This window comes from Euprymna scolopes, chromosome 34 (genome assembly GCF_053919585.1).
Source record: "Euprymna scolopes isolate OS-2025 chromosome 34, ASM5391958v1, whole genome shotgun sequence".
NCBI classification, from domain to species: Eukaryota; Metazoa; Mollusca; class Cephalopoda; order Sepiida; family Sepiolidae; genus Euprymna; species Euprymna scolopes.
Window position 1 is genome coordinate 19947973 of NC_136515.1, and position 24561 is coordinate 19972533.

The following is a 24561-nucleotide window of genomic DNA, read 5'->3' on the forward strand; positions in this document are numbered from 1 at the left end:
CATTTACATATATATATTTTTACATATTATATATTGCATATGATATATTACATATCATATATTTTACATATATATTTTACGTATTATATATATTTTACATATATATTGCATATCATATATTACATATTATATATTTTACATATATATATTTTACATAATATATATATGTTACATATATATTTTACATATATATTGCATATTATATATTTCATATTATATATTTTGCACATATATATTTTATATACACATTTTGCATATTATACATTGCATATTATACTGTGTATTTTTATATATACAGAATATGGAAAAGTATATTTATATCATGTTTTATTGCAAGGATATATTATTTTTAACAGTAAATCACGCAGATTGACGAGTGTTAACTATTCTGTACTTGGACTCAAAATACTTATCACAATCGCTAACGATTTCATATAACAGAAGAATAAAAATGAAAACATTTATTTATATCGTAGTTACAATACAAAAGGTGGCACAAGCCTGAAAAAGCGAGCGCCTAGAAAAGGTCGAACCTATCTGGCTATTATTAACATTTGCTGATCACATCAACCATTCATCTACCATTCACCACAACCAAATCACATAATGTGTAACAAATTTACAACCAATATAAGACATATGCAGTTCTGAGATTGGTCATAATTTTTTTTTAATATATAATACAAGGATAAAAATGTACAATTAAAAACCCAGTGTTAATATAAGGTCTGTCCATTTTTAGACACTTAGATTTGCTAGGCGAAAACATATAGGTCTCAAAAGCTTTATTCTATTTTTGAACTATAGAAAAAAACCTGCATATCTGGCAAATAAGACAATTTGTCAAGTAAATGACGAAAGGGCAGGCTGAATTATCAACCAAAAATTTGGGGAAAACAGGCAAAACAGGGAGAGAACCAAGGACAAAATAAAGGGGACCTTATGATGACATACAAATTTAAAGTGATTTGATGTTTTTTTTAAACAATAGCCGACATTTTGAAAAACGACGACTATTTTAAAGTATGGCCGCCATTTTAAACAATTTCTATAATCTTTACTGAAATTATCATTGTTCAAACTCCAAATGTAATAATACAATAAAATAATACCTGGCTTGCAAAATTATTATGTAATTTTATTATAAGTATCAAAATGTAAAAATTTTGATGAAGAAGAATTCAATATCTTTAGAAGCAGTGAAAAGGTCGGCACTTGTAGACTACTAGGACGGAATTAATTTTTTGGTTTTCAGTTAGGACATGGAGAGAGTGCATAATAGGTGCACACAAATGCAATTTCAGGACCGAATCGAAAATTAATGCGTGTTTTTTTTTTTTTTTTTTTTTTTTGTTGAGAACTTTTAAAAAAATATATAATAAATTTCTAATAACACAAAATAGATTTTTTTTATTTTTAACAAAATAGACATTTTTTTTCATTTTTAATAAAACATGAACATTTTTTTTGTAACACATTTCTTGAAGTAAAATACCCCCCTCTATTTTGTGTTATTAGTTTCTTATATTTACTTTACTTCCAGAAATGTGTTACAAGAACTTTATGTTCGTGCTTTATATATATATATATATATATATATATATATATATATATATATATATATATATATATATATATATATATATATTGTTAAAAAACTGTTGTTTGTGTTATTATATTTATGCAAAAAAAAACATATTTATGTAAAAATACATATTTATGTAAAAAACATATTTATATTTTTATTTTATAACTTTCCTCCCCCCAAAAAACAAAACAAAAAAACAAAAAAAACACGCATTTATTTTCGATTCAGTCCTGAAATTGCATTTGTCTGCCATTGCTATGCACTCTCATCATGTCCCAACTGAAAACTAAAAGAGTGATTCCGTCCTAGTAGTACACAAGTGTCAAAAGGTCAACGAGTCGTGCTTTTGAAATTGCATGAACGTCAATTAAATGATTTGTGCGATCGAAAACAAAATGTGCAACGTTAGAAAGAAAACGGCGACGTCATCCGACGATAAGTAACGGACAATTGAAAACAAAAACAAAAACCGTCAGCATTTGGCTGAAACATGCAAAGCCAATCACAAAACTAGAAGCAACAAAAACTTAAGTCTAGAACATGCTGCCTGTCGTCGGATATTCGGTTTCCAGAAAGAAGCGACGATCCCCTCGTACAAAATCGAGTTGAGCTTGTCAGACAGCGTTTCATAGAGCAGCACTCTATTAAGACATTAAGAAGGCAGATAAGCTACCAGAAGACCAAATCAAGTTGCTCATAGCAAAGCGTTGAGGATACCTAACGGAATCAAAGAGTAAGACGCAAACTAAGTTACCAAAAATCAATTTTCCACCAGCGTGCCACTAGCAATCCAGAGTTCTTAAAACATTCATTACAACCATTTGGCCTTTTGGTCAAGATCAAAGTGTAGTATCTGTTCCGGCAGATGCTGCAAGCTATGACTAGCTATGACTAGCTATGACTAGCAAAGACCAGATGTGGGGGCAACCCCACATGTCTGACCATTAACCAGCTCCCATTTCCCACCTCTCGGGAGCTGGTCCCCTTTTTCCCTTCCCCCTCCCTTCACTCCTCACATTAAAAACGGCCTTGTGCCTAATTTGCTCAGTGGGGGAGCAAATAAATACCATCTGTTCTTCAGATGCTGCACTTCCATTTCTTGTTCTCTTTCGGTGGAGGAGAAATCCTTCACGACTGAGACAATTTTTATTTTTGTACCTTTTCTCCACGTTAAAAAAACGACCCTGGTGTCTAACTCTGTCCCGTGGGGAGGCATTGTAAATAGGTACAACCATTCGCCCATGTATGAAGTACTGTTGTCACATTTGGGTTGGTACATCTGCTACTTGTCTCTCGCTCCTAGACAGAGTTCAAAAGAGAGTCGCCAACCTGATAGGTCCTAAACTGTCATCTAAGCTTCAGCCTCTGTCCCATCAACGAAATGCTGCATCCCTCTACCTGTTCTACAAGTATTTTAATGGTGAATGCTCTGACGAACTGCAAGCACTTGTACCTCCTCGACGTAAATACCCCCGACAAACCCGACAAGCAGCTAAATCCCACCCCTTCACAGTAGAGATCCCTAGATGTAAGAGAGCTTTCTACTCTAGTAGTTTTCTTCCCCAGAACCGCCAGACTTTGGAATTCACTTCCGGGCCCCTGCTTTTCCAACTGTACTGACATGCAGAAGTTCAAGTGTAACGTGAACCGACATTTTGCTGTCCAACTCCCTGCATAGTAGCCCTGTAGCTTATGTCCTTGATATTAGCCCTCTACACCAAAGTGGCAATGTGCATTGTGTGAGGTGAAAATGTAAAATAAATAAATAAATAAATAAAACAAATAGAAAAATGCACCCTGGATTCATTATCAGACATCGGTGGTCGGAAATTCGGCTTCCAGAGAGCAACAAAGATCCAACGTACAAAATTGGGTTGAGCTTATCAGATAGTGATTCAGGGAGCAGCTGCCCAATTAACGCATATAAGTCCTCGGAAGACCAATTAAAATCTACTGAATTTTAGTGTTTAACTATTTGAATGTGTATTTCTATAAATTGAGTTTATAAACCAAAATAAATAAATTCGATCGAGGTACAACAATAAAAAAAATCGCATATATTATTTTGGAACTATCTGTATTTAAAACAAAACCCAGTAGCAATATGTTAAGAATGTATAATTATATTTTCTAAAGACTATTTCAGAGTAATAATAGAGCAATGCTTTTCTATGTTTTTTTTAGAACAATATTTCGAGGTAATACTTCATTATCAAGTGAGTGAAGATAAGATCTTTTTTGATACATTTTTTTGTTCATTTCTTCGTATTTAAGGCTGAACTTTACTCGTCGCAACAGCAAATCACCGAAGGTAGCAGAAGAAGTAAACTAATCTTGATCAAACATGTGGATGATAAACAAAAGCGTGCTGTCTTTAACTTTCTTTGCTGATTGACACAAATATATACCTAGCTTTAATACCAACATGTAAATACATAGGTATAATAATAGAAGATAACTACAGGTATTTTTTTGAGTGTGTCATTGTTTGTGATTCTTTTAGTCTCTTACCTGTTGGGGTGTTTTTTTTCTGGATCACATTTTGCCTCTTGTCTGTTCAGTCGAAGAATGAGACATCCGAAAAGCAAAAAAAAAAAAATGCATTCTTCAAATTGGTTTTTCCCCCATTTGTTTTGTATTCGGGTCTCTTGGGAAAGATGACAGTTCCGCTTGGTACCAATCGGGGACCTCGCTTCTCTACAACTCCTTGGCAAGAAATACTTAACAACAAAAAAAATGTCTTCCACAAGACGAGTAAAGTTTAAAAAGAGGCGGGAAGGGTTATCAGATATTATCAAATATTACCGACCGACCCAGAACAGTATATATATATATATATATATATATATATATATATATATATATATATATATAACCATTTATTTATACAAAGATTTTAGTTACGCATTAGCAAACATGTTTCTGTCCTAACTAAAATAAACCTACTTTGAAATGAAAAAGAAAAGTGGAATTATTATTTGATTATTTGAAATCACATCACTTATAATATTTTAATGATATAATGTGTTATATATATAAATATATATATATATATATATATATATATATATATATATATATATATATATATATATATATATATATGAGTGTGATATTTATTCATTTATTTTCTTGCAGAAGTTCAGATAAATATAACACCTTAGCTTTCATTCTTGGGGAGAAGGTGCGGACCTAGGCGTAAAAATATGTGTTGGGTTTTCTTGAGTTTTAAATCATAAACCGCACTCTTGCTTTCATCAGCCATCTTTTGCCCACAGCTGGAAACCTAAAGTCCTATGTTGATCTGAACTCCTGTAACACACACACACACACACACACACACACACACACACACACACACACACACACACACACACACACATATATATATATGTATGTATACATGTCCATATATAGATCTGAACTATATATATATATATATATATATATATATATATATATATATATATATATATATATATCGGATATTATATAATGTATCTCGCTGATTCTATTGGCACTGTTAATTTAGTTCACGGGGCTACAAATAAACAGAAAAGCGCAACAAAAACCTGTACTAGTTTCATCTTTATCGTTATTTTTTTTATTCCTAGCCTCGTGGACCATATTAACTGGTTACTAAAGGATATTGCCGACACAATGTCAACAAAGTAACAGCATTATATATATATATATATATATATATATATATATATATATATATATATATATAACGAGCGTAGATAGAAGAAGAGAATAAATTCAATTTTATAAGAGGAGAAGGTCTAAAGGATTCCGACCTTTTCACGGTAGCTGTAAGATTTACTGACTTAATGTGCTGCATGCGTTCAATTGTTTTTCTTGTGCAATTTCGTATTGATTAACATTCTTTAAACATTCTAAAGAAACGACATTTCGTTATTTCAAGATAAAATTTACACATTATTTTCATGCAAGTCTGATTCCATATAAAATAATTTTGTTTATATTTGGATAGCGTGTACGAGTGTTAGGCTCATAGACTTATCTGTACTATTTTACCGAGTGCAAACATAAATACATACACAAAGCAAAGTCATAGTTAATTGCGTATAAGGAATCGCAGACAAAGAAGAAAAGAAAGCAGACGTAAAGCGTTTGGGGTTTGAAGCCACGGTAACAGAATACGTTTGATGTCTTAACGACATTGTGTGTTAGGCTAGACATTATTAAATGCTTTGTTCATGCACTAAGAGACAAATACACAACTGAAATACACTTTTTAAAATAGAAGTATGCAGTATTAAAACAGCATATGGATAACGTCCTTCCTTATTTCATTAAAAACAGATTAAAAAAAATTAACATGGATTAACTGTAAAGTCTAGCGGTAGTTTCGTATTAAACAATATGGCGTAATTTTATTAATATGATAAACGTTAAAACTAACAAGCGATTTTGTTGTATTTTTTTTAGTTATTATTAGGAAATATAAAACTAGTATTTTTTTAATTTTCGTTCGAGTAGGTAAAGAGGTCTGACAGCAACCAACTTAAAATTCTACAGAAATGCTACCGTAGCTAGGCTTATTGTTCCAAAGGTCATATTTATTTTCTTCTTTAAAAAAAGGTTGCAATTAAACACGCAACGCAACCCGCAACTGAAAGCGTCATATTATTACAAAAATTAAGTAGATTTCCAGGATCCAATAATTTTAAGACACACGAATTGGGTTATAAATGATATTAAATTAAAATCTGATAGATTAAAATGTGATGAAATGTCTCAAAATGTGCAGACGATTTTTAATAATAAGAAAAGAAGCCATCTTGTTTAATACGAAACTATTGACTACACTTTATAGTTAAGACTATAAAATTTAGTGGTAGTTTCACATTAAAGAAGATGGTCACTTTTTGTTATTAAAAAGGAATATATTTAGGAAGAGGCACCAGTGTTTGATATACGTTTTTTTAGTTTAAAATGTATCATTTATTATTAAAATCATATATTTAGATTTTTTGGTTGCAGTTAGTGAAGAAATTTCATAAAATACGCAAACATTTTAATAACAAAAAGAAGCCATCTTGTTTAGTACGAAACTATCATTACACTTTATAGTTTATACTATAAAGTCTAGCGGTAGTTGCGTATTAAACAATGTTTATTTCTTTGTTGTATAAAAAGAACATATTTAGGATAAGGCAATATTTTGTTTAGCTTAAAATATACAATTTATTATTAGAAAGTATAAAAATAATAAATTTTGAATCTTGATCGTTTTGGTTGTTAAATATGAGAACTGAGAGAGAAAATGAGCTTTGAAACGAAGAAAGACGTAACTATTAATTAAAAGTAATCAAGCTGCGCACCAGCTTGATTTTAAACTAGCTGCAATCTTGAATGTTTTAATTATGTCTTTACTTTTTATGAGCAGCATTATAATCACAAAACAATAACAAAAACAAGGTGAAATCTAAAGAAAACACACAAAAAACAAAACACAAAAACAAAACAAAACATTTCAATTTTATGTTCAATACGTTACACATAAATCGAATGTAAACAGTTCAAGCAATTCATGTATCGATTTAGGATTCGTATCGTACGCATAAGGCTTTTTTAAAAAATTATTCTTTTAAATAAAATCCATGAAATAATTATTTTATTTTAAAGTAAAATTGATTTGGTAAATTTTGCAAGTAGTAATACTTATAAATGGAAATTTAAAATGATTAATAATCTAAAAATAGTTTCCATTTTAATATACGTGTAAAAACTGAATGACCTGCATCAGTATGTTGCGTTGTGATGTAAGTGTAAATAATTGCTTGCAGATATATATATATATATATATATATATATATATATATATATATATATATATATATATATATGATTATTTATGCAGGCTCCAAGAATTCAAAATAAACAAATCAGATATTTGGCGTAGGATCGTTTCTAAGACGAGTTAGAATAATTTATTTTAATTTGAGTGAATCTATCTGTGTGCATGTGACTTGAAAGACATAGGTAGATAGACACCGTGTGAAGACACAAGAGCAGCAATAAAGCGAAGCAACATTTCCAGACTGTCGGCAGCATCCCCTCCCCCAACTTTCTGATTGATAATCTCCTCATGTATTGTCACTTATAATTTATAGTTTTTATGAATACACTAGCTGGACACCCGACGTTACCCGGTCGTACAATACGCTTAAACATTTATGCAGATTGCGTATATATATTTTTATAGAATTAATCCTCTATTGAATATTACATATTACGAGGAATAATTTTCTCGGTTTACAAAAAATAAGTAAACAAAAAAAAATAAATAAAAATAATAATAATAATAATGTCGTTCATCAAATTCCGTCTGTGTTTGTTTACAATATCATGTCAGCTGATATTTGGGCTTGACGATCTTGAAAATAGTTTTTCTTCCCTTACAGATAAAAAGGAAGAATTTTTACAGGGGAATATTTTTTATTACACCAGCCAAGATTACACCGGTGTAAGGTAAAATATTCCTCTATAAAACTTCTTTTTTTTATCTATAAGAGAAGAAAGACTTTTTTTAAGACCAGATTTTTCGATTTTCGATACTCATCGGATGAATTTCTGTACAAAAGATATCTAAGAATACTGTGTGAAATTTGCAAAAGATAGGCTCAGCCGTTTCGGAACCTATGAGGAAGGAACTTTCTCTCTCTCTCTCTCTCTCAGACGCACAAAGTGACTTTTATATAATAGTAGAGACTCATAGGATAATGCAAGATGGCAAGCTTTTGATTTTGAACTAAATTTCAATGAGTATAGGTTATATATATATATAAAAAAAGATTCAATCGTTTTACTCAGTATTAATATAGCTCTAGGATATCTATACCTATTGAGCTTATTATATATCTACAGTACAATGGGTACTGTTTTCTTTTAAAAGTATTAATACATTTACTAGTACATTAAAACAAACTCTGCTCTTTAGACTTTAAGTCTAATTTTCTCAAATATATATACATATATATATATATATATATATACTATTAATTAAAGGGACCTTATATATATGTACACACACACCCACCCACACGCACACGCACACACACACACACACACACACACATATATGCATTAGACATATTGTTGGCTTAAAGTGAGATAGTTTTGTCCCTGATACATATGCCTTAAAAAGGCCCAAAACAATCAGTATTGCTACCATTATTGTTAAGAACCAGATGAGTTGGGCAGGTCATCTTGTTCGGCTTGATGACTATCGACTCTGAAAACAATTGTTTTATGGTGAACTCCTTGGCAAAAGACCCCAGCACAAGCCCCCCCCCCAAAAAAAAAATTTCTTAATAGCATCAAGGAGAGTGGTGAGCTTTTATGTTCTTGTTGACAGTTGGGAGTCCCTAGCGTATGATCGCAAGCAGTGGTGTGCACTAATATACAGAGACGCAGAACACTTTGAAGCAGCCAAGATAGACCGAGTGAAGTTCAAGAGAGCGTGTAGGAAACGTCAAACTTTGCCGCCCTATCATTGTGTGACCGGGCTCTGTTGTTCTAGGCAGGTCCCTTTAATCACGCAAAAGCACACGATAATTCAGGTTCCGCTGCCGTTGGTTTCAACCATACCAATGACCGTCTTCACTGTCATGTCTGCTTGAGAGTGTGCAAGTCGCTGGTAGGACTGAAAAATCATCTTCAGGCACATGGACTTTCAGTGACTGAGAGAGTGGCACTCGTCTGACAAGACGTCGCAATCATCATATATATATATATATATATATATATATATATATATATATATATATATATATATAGAGAGAGAGAGAGAGAGAGAGAGATCTTTGTAAAAGAAAATATCCTAGAATAGTACAGTTCCCGAGTTGACTGGAAGTAAATTTTCATTAGATATTGAAATAGATTATTATTTAAAATTATCGATTCCCAAAGACCTTTAATGGCTGCATTAAAATACACTAAACTGTTTAGCAATAAAATTCTTGCTATAATTGAGCGAGATGCGAGATTTTGGAAATGCGCCCGGCAGTCAGAAAAACAAAAAGAAAGAAGACGGCACAAAAAACTGCCCGGAGAAACCAAACAGAAAAAAAACGAAACGTGGGTTAATTAAAAAAAGAGAAATGATAAACAGGAAAAAAAAAATGAAACAAAGAAAAACGAAATCAACAAATAAACAAGTCAAAGGCAGGAGTTAAATAAAGAGAAGATATTTTATCAGAGAAAAGTTGCTAAAGTGTCAGTGTCTTTGTGAAAAAAAAAAGTGACTTTTGATTTCTTGAGTTTAACGTTTTACTTTTTCTTCTTTCTTTCGGTCAACGAATTATTTTTTTTTTTTGTTCTTATTTTAAGAAAAGATTTTAAAATTATCCGAAATGTCGTGCAACAAATTTAGTTACGTACGAAAAAGCAGTGAAAACATAAATTAATTTTTTTTTTTAGATTTTTTTTAAAAAAAGATTTTGCTTTTTTATTTAATTTTTTTCGTTCGTGAATTTAAAAAAAAAAAAAGTTTTTTTTTTTCTGTGCTTTTTGGGGAAATGCTGTATATGCTTGCGAAATATTTGCCGACGCAGGTTTAAAAAGAACTCGAGTACCTTCGATCGATATTAAAATATTCAAATTTGATTATAAACAAGTTAATTAGAAGAAACATTGGGCTGATGACAAGATAAAATTTGTCATCGCTGGTTTATGCTTGTTAGATATGATAAACAATTACATTCATATAATCGCCATTATCGTCAATGCTTTCTCTTTGTTATGGACGTGTTTTTAAAGCCTAATGTGTTCTTGCGTGTTCTTAACGATGAGGGTGCAAAAATATCGTTATAGGCTAGTGAAGCTCTTGCTCACCGGCGGCAGCTCCTTCCGTGGGGAGGTTTAGATTTTGACCACTTTGGTAATCTCTCGGGTTACAGACATGGAGCGAGACCTGCGCATTGATGAAAGATTTTTTTCAGCCATATCAGCCCTGTGTTCAGCTTCTTCAATAAGCTGCTGGGCCTTGCGGTATTTGTTCATCGTGATTGTAGCAACCTCTTCCTGCAAAAAATAAAAAGAAAGACAAAAACATATTATACGCCAAACGTTGTTATTAAGGTTAGGTATGGCGAATATACTATTAACAACCGCAAACTCTCCTTTTCAGGACAAATACAAACTACAATGATTTACTATCGCCAAACTAGATAATTTTCACATTCATATTGTTTAAATTACTGTGTCTTACACGTGTTTCATTGAATGTCATAAACCAAAAAAATCATCAGAGACTTCAAAGAAGAAATTGTACAGTTTTTTTCTTCCTTGGTTCAAAAAGCAAAATTAATTTTAAAACGAATTGGAAAGGTCTAAAAAGATATAAAAATCTTAAATTCAGTAAAAACAGCAAAAATCCACTTGTTATAAAACATTGAAGATATACTGATATGCAGAGGAAAGAAAGAAGTTGAGTTCGTAGATACGAGTGGAATTAGCCCATTCTTAACGCCATTTTGAATTCATACTGAGCTAACAATATTATTAGATCTTACGTATTTATACTATGGAGAGGTGAAAAAAAAAAAAAGAAAAAAAGAGAAAAATAATAAAGAAACTATAAAAATATAAGAATAATAACAATACGCCCTAAAAACGTTGGATAAACTAATTTGTTGAATGCTAGTAACAAAATGTTAAATTCAAATAATAACAAACGTATTTTAGAATCATTACTAAGAATATCAAATCTGTAATCTTTTTTTAAATCTGCATTGAAGTAGCTTACTAAACTTGCATTTCAATATATATTTCAGTATATATACATATATATATATATATACACACATACATATATACATACATATATATACATACATATATATACACACACACACACATATATATATATACATATATATATATATATATATATATATATATATATATATATATATATATATAAACAAATATTACTTTGTTTATAGCCAACCTTTTCGACGTCATCGCGCCCTCTTCAGGATACAAATATTATTTAATTTTTTCACCCAAGCAACATATATTACCACTGAGACGTAAGAGACTATTGTGAATTTTGATTTTAATCTTTCGTAATGAGACGGAAAAATGGTGCTAAATTGTTCCGTAATGGTAAATTTTACTTTACCCATTCTTGGACGGGTATCCTCCTAGTTTATTATATAATATATCGTTTTGTCCCTATTTCCTTGCTTCTCCATTAATATTAATAACTAGCAGAACCCATGGAAATTCCACGGTAATTGAAAATGTTTAAAATACACATCAGTAAGAAACTTTTCACACAATCAAACAATTACAATGAGGTTGCACCAAGTACCATTAAAACCATAACTAAATCACAAAGCTCTGCAGCTTCAGGTCCTGATATCTCTGTTGACACAATTGCATCAATTTGTTCAACTGTTCTGATCTTATCCTGATCTCGTAGCGTTATGAGCAGGTGACAGTGTGGTAGCTCTCTTTTTGAAATCGAATAAAATTGAATTGGCTGGCGATAACTAACTTATTAATATTGTAGTTTTCACCGACCAAACACGGACGGGCGATAATTAACATATAAGTATTGTAATCTGTACCGACCAAACACTGGCTGGCAATCACTAACTTGTTCATATTGTGATCTGCACCAACCAGACACTGCATTGACCATATATGGACAACTGTGGCATTCTAATAAATGCCATTCTTCAAGTTTTCAAATTCATCATAAGCTGTCCAGGAATCGGAAATTATTCTGGTTCCTGGAAAAATCCACAAACGAATTATTGGGAATAATATTTCTCGATCCCTCTTTTAAACCGTTATAATGTTCCATCTGTTGCTCCGTTAATAATAATAATAATAATAATAATAATAATAATAATAATAATAATAATAATAATAATAATAATAATAATTCTGATTTCGTTTATCAACGTCTCTCTGGAAAGGGATGGGATTCATTTCCAGAGGATTTCCCTTAATCCCGACTTCAAACCAGGAGCTTCAAAGATTAAGGGTTTTCCTAATGATGTTGGTGGTACCTATAATTGCAAAGGTTTGAAGGCCGCCTAAAACATCGGAGATTTGTAGTTTTTTTCAATTTTCCTTCCAGACGACTTGATACTACTCCTAGTGTACCAACTACGACCGGGATTATTTGTGTTTTAATCCCGTGTATTCGCCTTATCTCCAAGGCCAATGGAGCATAATTGCTCCACTTCTCATTCTCCTTCTCTCTCACATTCCTGTCCCAGAGTACTGAAAAGTCTACCATCTGCCAGTTTTTCGAGACCTTGTCAATGACGACCAAATCCGGACGATTATGTTCCAATTGCTTGGTCGTTATGACACTTTTGTCCCATTATATCTCTACCTTGCCATCCTCACTTGTTCTCACTTTATCAGGCACCTCCTCAAACCATTTTCCATAATAATAATAATAATAATAATAATAATAATAATAATAATAATAATAATAATAATAATAATAATAATTGTTGTGGTGGCACCCACTCATTTACATATGTGGATAATATTACACATAAATAGCAAGACTCAGTTAGTCTGAGTGTGTGTTAACCAGAAGCCACCGAAGGCCGAGCAGAGAGCAGATATGTTTTCCAGCCAAGACTCTCTTACCTGACAACCATTATGTAAATATACTGTAAATATAATTTTTCTAATACACTTCTTATTGATCTACATTTGTTTGTTGAGTCTTCATTTGTATTTCCTTATACGTTATTTGGTTCAATCTGCAAACATAACAGTTGGTGACGAAGATGAACGTCAAACATAATAATAATAATAATAATAATAATAATAATAATAGTAACAAAAAACTCACGGCTTCCTCGATCTGTCGTTTGTAGGTTTTCATTTTCAAGAACATCTGCTCATTGGCGCTGGTAAGTTCGCTCATGATGCGACGTTCATCTTCAACGACAGAGGTGAGTTCCTTCAATGTGCGTTCGCTCTTGCGGCTAAAAGCGATTGCCTCCCTTGTTCGGCGAGTCTCGCCTTCAAGCTCTGCTTCCAAATCTCTTACCTAAAAACAAACAAACAAACAAATTAATGAATAAAATAAATCACGTTTACATTCTTTTCATAACTATTTTTTTAGTAAATTTGTAGATTAACACTCTTAGATTTCCCAGATATTAATTTAAGTCGATTACATGTAAACTCCCTTAAGAATTTGTCGGAATAACAATTATTTTAGAATTTAAAGTTCGACTTGCAAGATCATAAAATCTAATAGCCTCAAAAGTAACCATATATCCCAATAAATAAATAAATAAATAAATAAATAAATAAATAAACAAAAATAAATTTACAAATAAATAATACATTTTTATGTTAAATTTATATGCGAAACTGGTTCACTATTTTAAATTTTAAATTAATCACATAAAAAGTAGAGGGATAATTCGAAGAGCGTAGCAAAAGAAAAATAAATTATATAGAATATTTTCTTTTCGCTGCGTGCTTCTTCGGATGGTTTCGTGCGACTGATAGAGTCCAGTTCTGGCAATACGGAATTCTAACCGAATACACAAAAACAATGGTTATGAAGAAAAAAAGTTACAAAAGCCACTTTATCTAAAATTGAAAAAAAAAAAGTGTTTTACTCCGAAATATTATTTATAGAAATGAATAACACCGTCTCAGCAATCTTTTATTATTATTTTTTTTAGTATATGCATCGATAAGTGTTTCGAGAGCATATTATTCAAATTTCAATGATAATTCTTACGGACTAGATGATTCTTATTCCATATAATGTTTTTGCCTGTTATTTGTTTTAAGAGTTGCGCAGAGAAGGCAGCTACTAAAGGTTGATGCTAAAGAGTCGTATAAAAGAAGTGAAATATTGAATCACTTAAACAGCTTTATTTATTCAAGAAAATATAAAAGTCTGTTCTTACCCGCGCTTGCAATTTGGCAACCATGCGTTTTCCTTCCCTCTGGGCATAAGCTTCGGCTTCCTCCAAACGAATAGTGATTTCCCTGATTTCAATCTCAAGCTGTTTGCGCAAGCTTTCTGCGTTCTTGTAGTTCTCAGACTCTTGTTTGAGTTCATCGGAAAGTCGGTTGACCTCAACAGCAAGTCTGTCAGCGCGATCGTTGGCACCGCGCATGTTGTTGATGGCGTCATCAAGATCACTCTGCATTCCTTGGATGTCAAGTTCCAACCGTCTCTTGTCATTGGTGACGGAGGTGAGGAAGATCTGGCATTCACTCAGGCGGGCGGTCGTCTCATGGAGTTCGTTCTCGGCATTCTTGCGGGCACGTTCAGCCTACAGTAAAAGAATCGAAGACAATTATGAGCATTGTTTTCTTTTAAAACAGTTTATGCGAATTATAAAAATAATTCTAAACTAGATTTAATATTGTAACATTGTAAATATTAAAAATGGAATCATAGCATCACTAGTCAATATACGACATAATCACATTTACACACCGGTTCTTGTTATATCACCGAAGTTAAGCAACGCTGAGCCTGGCCAGTACCAGATGGGTGACCATTTATGAATACCAAGCGCTGTATGCAGGATGATCTCGACACCTTCTTGCAAGAACTGCAAAATGATAACGCCATCATCTCCTCTAACCGGGATATACATGCAATTAGGAACCGTTTGTGAATTTGATATTCCCTAGACGCTTCCTCATCCTGATGAAGCTGATTCGACCCGCCTAAGGTTTAGTCGATAAATATAGGCAAAAACAGTTTTAAAAGTTTTCACTTGTTTGTGCTGTTTATAAAAATTAACATTCCGATATCTGCACACAAAAAAGTATTAAATCCAGCCCAATAGCATTTATAGGGTTAAATTTAATGCTTCTTTTTTTACCGGATCGTTTGACATAATGGTTGAAGTGTCCGCTAATGGACCAGGAGACTGGAGTTTCATCCTCACACCAAATATTAAAAACATGGTACTTGTTGCGTCTTTACTAAACACTCGGGATTTTAAGGTGATGATCAAGGGTAAGCGGAGTAATCTAAAGGAAAGAATGGCTCACTCTCCTGCATCTTGGTGTAGTAACTAACAGAAAAGGGAGCCTTCTGGTCGCCTTTGACTACGGTTCATTTATTTATTTATTTAGTTGCCTGCTCGGAAGAGCAGAGTTAAAGATAAGGTAGGTTTCTAATGTGGGGAAAATACAGCTCCCTAAAAGGGCACCCTAGTTCAGAACGAAAACAACTAAGGCCAGAAAAGACTAAGCGCAACACCAGAACATATACTTTACTTTACGCATAGCCAAGGTTGAATTGCTGTCAATGTTTATTGGAAAATGATTCTATGTTTCCACAAGTGAAACGTCAGCGAAAGACAACGGGTTAGATGTGGTATCTGGATCGGACAATACTGGTGTCTGCTTTAGACCACCATGAAGAGCAACGGACTTTGTTATTTATTAATGTTTTTGTAATAATAATAATAATAATAATAATAATAATAATAATAATAATAATAATAATTACTCACGGTTTCCAAAAGCGTGCGGCAATCCTCAAGTTCAGTTGTGACGGCAATACGTTTCCTCTCTGAAATGCTAAGTTGTCCGCGAAGATCTTCAGAAATGCGACGTTCCTCTTCAAGACTGGTTTCATATTCCTAAAACAAAACAAACAAAAATTTGATTAAACTTATAAAAATTAATTCGATGAATCTTTTTATACATCTATCAAATCAGTCAAAATACATTAAAGATCCGTAAAATGATATTAAAAAATTGTCAAACGATATTAAAAATCAATTAAACGATATTAAAAATCTGTCAAAAGATGTTTAAAAATCTGTCAGACCATATTAAAAATCCACCAAAAGACATTAGAAATCCGCCAAACGATATTAAAAATTTGTACAAAGAAATTTAAAGATTCACCCAAAGGCATAAAAATCTATTAAAAGATATTAATAAACTATAAACAGAAATTAAAACACCTTTTAAAATGGCATAAAAAATTTGTTAAACGACATTAAAAATCCATTAGCATGGTCGAAAAGATGTTAGGAAAACAAAAACCAAGATGAGAATAATAGTTGAATTAACATTAAGTAAATTCAACATTGAAATGATCTCACAATAATATATATAATTAGTCTATAAATATAGCCGACTCCCCCACTAACGTGCCTGACCATAATAGATAACTGTGCGATATTTTGTGAGTTCAACCTTTCTCAAAAAAAGTGAGGGAGGTGACTGTGTTCTAGTGGCTAACGACACGAACTGACGGCCTGGGTGTGTTCCATGTTCGAATCTATTTCGTTCCACAAGAATCAACTTCGCTTAGGATGTTGGCAACTTCCACGTGATCCCTCCATTAAGTACTAAGTTCTTTCTAGAATGAATTCTGACGAGAAAATTATCTGGGAAATCAATGCCAACAATAGAATCTTTGGATTCCTAAGATATGATGAACAGAAGTAAGCCGTCTGTTCATCTATTATAATTTTAAGAAAGGAGCAATGTTTATTTAACATATTAATTATTCTTGTCATATTGTAATAGTTGAACCTAAATAAAATTTGAGCTGACTTACAAATATTTGATTCTGACTAGCCAATTTTCATATCTTATCGTTGTATAATGTCACTGGAACTATAATAACGTGCTTCACTACAGTTTTTTTTTTTTTTTTTTTAAGAAATGTTAGGCAGTCTTGCCTAAACAAGTAGAAAAAAAAACTATTCAATTTCGATCGAAAAAATAGAAAAACAACAAAGGGGATAAAAAAGATTGTCTTCCTTACAATTAAAATTGTATTTCTTCTTCTGAATATTTAAATAATGTGAAAATATTTAAATAATGTGAAAATATTTAAATAATGTGAAACTATTTAAATAATGTGCAAATATTTAAATAATGTGAAAATAAAAATTGAAATCTAAACAGATGTTGATATTCATTCCCGTGTCATTAAAATCGAGTGATCGCTGGTCTTGATAAGATATAATCAGATGGTAAAAAGCAAGCAAAGCCAATTATGGTTCTGAAGTTTTAGATGAGGATTAATTATTCGTATTATTTGGATTCTTTGGACTACTGTTCTCATCTTGAGTGCTATTTGCACAATGTTTCGGCCGATGTAACCCCCGACATTCTTCAAGGACCCATGGCACAGTGAATAGAGTACTTGGTGAAATTCAGTTGTAAAAGTTACACTTCCGGAGGTTGGAGGTTCAATTCTCAGTACAAGCGACCCGAAAAATACAATTGCTAATTACTTAGGACTTCTACCCAGTCATGACCGGCAGAACGAGAGTATGCTATCCTCCCCCCTGTGGAATAAATAAAATGTTCCGTTCGAAATTCCGTGCATATTGCCGAACTTGACAGAAAGATTGTCGAGTTCGACAAGATACACCTAAAGAAGGTCAGATGTTACATCGACCAAAACGTTGTGCAAATAACGCTTAATGTTAGAACAATCGGCACAACTACGTTGAAACATCGGTTCTTGCCAGATCACTGAAGTTAAGCAACGTTGTAGCCTGGCCAGTTCCAGATGAGTGACCATTTGGGAAGGCGAGGCGCTGTATGTACCGCGAGGTAAAAATACCAGGTTGAGAAACTGGCGCGGTCTATCTTTCTCTCGTGGACACCATTTAGTGATGGTGTCACGATAAAAAATACCCTTGATATCTCTGGTGAAGCATTAAGTATTCAGCTACTGACAAGATTTTACTTACACTACAAACTCGTGTAGTGAGTTCAATCTCGGCTGCGGACGCGCTGGATGGTTAGAACAATGATCTGAAGAACCGAAATAATACGAAGCAAAAACAAAAACAAAAGAAAAAATCGGTCATAAAAAAAACTACTACTCACTTTGATTTTGATGTGTAGAGATTTGATAACCTTGATGTGTTCAGCATTCTGTCGGTTAGCAGTATCAAGGGCGCTCTCGAGTTCCCTAATGTCTGTCTCGTATTTCTTCTTGAGCCTGCTGATCTCACTTTTGTATCTAGTTTCAACTTCAATAAGGGTGCGCTGCAATTCCTCGATGGCACGGGCGCTGCTCTTCCTGAAAGAACAAAGAACAAAGGTTGGTTGGTTGTTTTTGTTTTACGGCATATCAACCCTTTTCGGGTTATTTAATGCCGAATCCAAAGATTTTGAAGAAAAATTTTTAATAGAATATATTTGTTGTTTTCAAATCAGTTTCTATTTAACCCATAGTTAGGACCCTAACAGGTACTACCACTCCGGGTCAGAGTGGACCTGGGAGCAATGGTAATTAAAGGGTGGATCCACACTCCCCAAAGCCCGCAAGCTGGGGCCTCACCACTGGATATAGTTTAAGGTCAAAAGAACAAAGAAACACTCATACCAAAAATCACAGCCAGCAACATGAATCATAACCCCTCTTTGCCGTGTTGACAACATGGTCGTGTAAGAACTCTGCCGTCTAGAATTTGCTTGCTCGTTTGAAACAATTCAATTCGCGAGCTCGTGTGAACTAAACGATTCTAGTGAAGCTAACAACCCGACAGCAAAAAGAGACGCCCGTTTCTTGTTCCCATCGAACTCACACACACATAAATTCACACACTGGCAAATCATAATAATTAAGCAAACATGCACACAGCTTATTGAAATGACTTGTACAACACCCTTTTGATGAATTTAATACATGCTATGATGGCGACCCATTTACAATTACCCACAAGCTGCTCAAGCTAAAAGAGCCATGGTAGAAAACCGGCGCCAGTATTCGTCGTCTGCAGGTCGTCTCTGCTTATGTAGGTAGTAAGCAAAGACATGTCAGCTGTAGAAGCACATTGGAGCGAAAGTGAAAACGTTCTTTGTGCGTTCTAGTCGAAACCTTCCCGCCTTCGCATGCAACCGATGAGCCTTTTGTGAACGGATGGCTGCGACCAACGAGTTGAATTCCATACAAAAAATGCAACCTTAAGGCACAATCTTTGTGAGTTCTATTCAGAAGTGAGACTTGCTTAACAACAGCAAGCTCAGATTTAGGCGGTAATATACATGCATATATATATATATATATATATATATATATATATACATTCAGAATGTGAGAGATTGTGTCTAACTGATGAGCCCAAATGAGGGCGAAATATATATATATATGGAGAGAGATATATAGATAGGTAGATATGGATATTGTTGAGTCCGTAACTCAATAGGAAATTTTGAGAAGGAGAGCTCAGTGTGTTAGAGGGCAAGAATAAAACTCAGAAAGAAGATATTCAACAAAACTAGTTAGCCATTTCTCTTCATAATTTATTTCACCTCGACCAGGGTGGCGAGGATAATCAGCGGAGAGTCGTCTAGCAGTGGTTTTTCTTTCTAACACACACACACACACACACACACACACACACACACACACACACACACACACACACACACACACACACACACACACACACACACACACACACACACATATATACATATACATACACAAATATATATATACATATATGTACACACATATGTATATACATAGATATATACACATATACACACACACTTATATATATATATATAATGACTTGTATGCGCGCTTCTGTGTGTGTGTGTGTGTGTGTGTGTGTGTGTGGAATGGTCTCTGTAAAACGACCCTGTCAATGTTTAGTCCATAGACTTGAGACTTGATATATAGGGGATTCCGTCCTGTGGAACAAATTCGATTCCATTTTTAACCGTTAAAAATAGCTACTAAAGGGTAAAATTAAAAAAATTGGAACATTGCAGACGAAGTCGTTTTAAAGTGTTCCTTTACGCATACGCATATATATATATATATATATATATATATATATATATGTGTGTATATATATATATATATATATATATATATATATATATATATATATATATATATATATATATATATATATATATATATATATAAAATGAAAGTTACAATTGAATTTACCAAAATGATCCAAGATGGTAAAATTAAAGTAAATTATAAATATTAAAGAATTAATATTTATAAAATTATCTCAGTCAGATATAAAAGCTCGATAAAACCAAATAGGAAGTAGAGCTTATATATATATATATATATATATATATATATATATATATATATATATATATATAGAGAGAGAGAGAGAGAGAGAGAGAGAGAGAGAGAATTTGACTCGCATACAAGAATCCATGTGTGGATCATTTACAATAGATATCAATTTGATTCTATAATTTAGACTGGGTTTCCAATAATACAAACGGAATTTAAATCTGCCAATTCTTAAACGATAGTTACCTGATGCTTTCGATTTCTTCATCTTTTTCACGGAGTCTGTTCTCCATCTCAGTTCTGAGTTGGTTAAGAGCAGTGGTGGCAGCATGAAGTTTGTTCTCAGCATCGCGCAAGCTCTCTTCTGTGTCACGGAGGGCACTGGCCAAAGAGTCACGTTCGGCCTCAAGTTGGGCACGGAGGGCCTGCAATTCGGCTACTTGACGGTTAGCATCCTTCAAGGAAAGGGTAGTCTCACGGAGGTTGTCTAAAAAAGAAAGATGAAACCAAAACGCAAATCAGAAAGCGTACAGTGTCTCCCGTCTAACAAAAATATCATCACCTATCGAGGCAAATGCAACTCAAGGATCAGGCTTAATAAGATGGAATGGTTGTCAATTAAGAGATGAAGAACTTTATAAAACGATTCAGAGGAATTAATTACATTGACCAAGCCTTAATTAGTTGTAGGGACTATTCGTATTGTAATCTGCAATGAAGCAGTACTGTAGTAACATGTTCCCCATGACGCTAGAAAGGCAAATAAATAAGAACGTTGTTTTTGTTGTTGTGGTTCTTGCTGTGGATGTCTTAGATATTGTAGCTCAATTCAGCATCTTCCGTGGACATAATGACCGAGCAGAGAGAGACTAGCAACATCTTTTCTGTGAGAAAAGGGGTTTTACGGAAGAGAAAAGGTCATCCTCTCAGTAGACTATTAGAAATCGATTTTAAATTCCGTCTAAAAAAAAAAAAATAAAGAGTGCTCTGAGCTGCGCGCCCAAAGATGTGGCAGCAGTACTCTATCTTAGAATGTTGTATAGGTAAAAAATTGCACGAAGGGTCAGGTGCCGTCTGGAGCAGTATAATGAGCCAACCATTTTTCCAGCGGCCTTGATGTAGGTCTTTTGTTTTAGATATGAATTGAAGACCAGGCCAAGGAAAAAAAGGTGCCCCCCCCATTTCGCCTAAGAGGAAAACAAGGATCCAAGTCTATACTATAGCTAGCTCTATTAATATTGTTGGAACTGCTTTGTTCTAATACGTATTCTCATAGATCACGTGATGGGAGTATGGGAGAGACAGAGATATAGAAACATTAGAGAGAGAGAGAGAGAGAAAGAGAGAGAGAAAGAGAGAGTGAAAGAGAGAAAGAGAGAGTGAAAGAGAGAAAGAGAGAGAGAGAAAAAGAGAGAGAAAAAGAGAGAGAGAAAGAGAGAGAGAGAAAGAGAGAGAGAAAGAGAGAAAGAGAGAGAGAAAGAGAGAGAGAGAGAGAGAAGTGAAAGAGAGAAAGAGAGAGTGAGAAAGAGAGAGATAAAAAGAGAGAGAAAGAGAGAGAGAGAGAGAGAGAGAGAGAGAGAGAGAGAGAGAGAGCGAGAAGGCGGGCACCCTTGCACTTAGGCCTGACCTTCGCTTTTCTTATGTTGTACGTTATGCATGTTTCTTACGTATTGTTTTATCCTCGTATCCCACGAGCAATGTCTCTAACAAAGGAAGAAGAATTGCTGTTTTCTGGGTCAAAATCTATTCCATCTAACACTCATGGTTGGCATTTTTTTTTTACCATAAAATAGCAATTAAAAAAATCCTTACATCAAGTTGCTTCATGCCTAGTCTAGAACGATTTCCACGAAAAAAATATAGGTATGAGTCAGTTCCACGATTTCTTAGCACTGACACGGCAAGCAATAACAGTTGAATCAACGCCGGTTTTCAAACTCGTGATACTCACCTGTGAGTTGTTTGTTTTCCCTGGTGAGGTTATCCACTCTCTCGCCGAGTTCAGCATTGGCAACCTTCAAACGATGATTGTCGGCTTCGAGGGCTTTGTTGGCAGAATGGAGATTTCCGTTCTCAATGGTCAACTCATCAACACGTTTCAACAAGGAGGCATTGTCATTCTCAAGTTGACGGTTTCGTTTGGTAAGATCTTGGACAATGATTTGAATCTGTAAGCAAAAACAGATACACTCGTTCATCAATAGAATACACAATGGCTCATTTCGGGGCGCCATCTTTGCACTATTTTTATATCGTGGTAAAAATTATAATTTGGCAGATCAAAAAATATTGATTTTTAATACAAGAGCTCGACCAATGAAAATGCGCCATTTAACCGCCTCTCCGCTATATATTGAGAAAAACGTACCCTTAAAAACGATGTCTTGATCATGTACCTCTATAAAGCCACCATTCGCTCATGTATGGAGTATTATTGTCACATTTGGGCTGGTGCATCTGCTACTAGTCTTTCACCCCTGGACAGGGTTTAAAAGAGAGTCGCCAACCTGATAGGTTCTGAACTATCGATCAAAGCTTCAGCCTCTGTCCCATCGATGAAATATTGCACCCCTCTGCCTGTTCTACAAGTATGTTAATGGTGAATGCTTTGACGAACTACAATCTCGATGTAAATCTTGCTGCGCATCCCCCTTCATAATGCCCCTGCAACTTATGTCCCTGATAGTAGGCCTCTACTTCAAAGTGCCTTGTTTGTTTTTTTGTTCCAGCTGAGGATGGGGCATTCTATTGCATACCATAAATTCACCAGCTACATAATTCCAACCGAAAGATCTTTTTAAGATTCTAACGGTTCCTTTAAGTGCAATTGTCTATATTTCTCTTTATCTGCCATAAGGCAGGTCTTTATTTCACAAGACCTATCTTTATTTAAAAAAAAAAAAAAATGAAAAAAAAAAGAAGCACAATAAAATTTCTTTCCTTTGTTCCTTTGCGTCGAGTCCGTGTTAACATGTGACTACAACGTTACATCTCTTGCACTCGGTTCAATTTGCTCAATAATTTTTTAAATTCTTTTCCATGCATGTGGTTGCATCTATAATTACTAGAGCGATGTACATCTTCCTAAGAATTGACACGTTAAAATACAAAAGACTCGACAAATGATAATGCGCCATTTACTCCCCTCTCCACTATGTATGGAGGAAAACGTGCCTTTATTAATGCCATATTCGTCTGCTCACGTGACTACTGAAATGCTTTTCCTATCTAACTACTGCTTAATTTATTAGAGCTGTGACAACAGCATATTCTTTTCATTGTTTTAACTCTTGAGTATATATCCTTTAATATATTATATGTTTTTATATACACTCATGTGGTTCTCGGTTGATTGACTGTTTCTTACTGTGCCGGATATATAGGGACTCCTTCAGTCTTTGACAGACTATGGATACCCACGAAGGAGTGCCTACTCGTGAAATTTTAGTGGTAGGAGGTGCGCAATCTCCAACCACACCTCTCCTGAGTCGACATTGTTAAATACCAGTGGCAAGTGAAGTGTATGTACAGGACGACTGGAAACAAATGCCGAGATAAGCGGAGAGCACATACAGCGCCTAGAATGTCCAAATGGTCATCCATCTGGAACTAACGAGGCTCAACGTTGCTTAACTTCGGTGATCTGACGAGAACCGGTATGTCAACGCGATTATGCCGTCGGATATATAATTGAGAGTTAAAAAAAATGAAAAGAATATTCTGTTTTCACAGCCCTATTAATTATACAGAAGTTCTTTTTGCTTCAGCGATCGTAATTTTTGAATATGGTTTTCAGTAATTGTTTTACTCTCGGAAAAATATCATTTCAATTTTAGCCTTTCTTTTAATAGGAATTCAATTAATTTTTTATTGAAAATTCAATTAATTTAAATTGACAATTCAATTAATGTAATTTGAAGTTCGTGCTTTTAATTCGAAA

General features: G+C 33.7%; 1 protein-coding gene across 3 annotated transcripts in view; it reads right to left on the reverse strand.

Moving 5' to 3' along the window:
- LOC145259112 (paramyosin-like) overlaps positions 1-24561 on the reverse strand; it is a 77322-nt gene that overhangs the window by 1972 nt on the left and 50789 nt on the right. For 2 of the 3 annotated variants that reach the window (XM_080116779.1, XM_080116778.1), the window contains 7 exons: positions 22573-22789; positions 20868-21108; positions 18452-18647; positions 16102-16230; positions 14530-14901; positions 13449-13649; positions 10454-10642 (listed from right to left, as the gene is read on the reverse strand). In XM_080116779.1, coding sequence (XP_079972905.1) covers positions 10481-10642; positions 13449-13649; positions 14530-14901; positions 16102-16230; positions 18452-18647; positions 20868-21108; positions 22573-22789 — 1518 coding nt within the window. In that variant the 3' untranslated portion in view covers positions 10454-10480. Of the gene's footprint in view, positions 1-9791; positions 10643-13448; positions 13650-14529; positions 14902-16101; positions 16231-18451; positions 18648-20867; positions 21109-22572; positions 22790-24561 lie in introns of those variants that run through there. The other variant, XM_080116780.1, reaches the window with a different exon arrangement.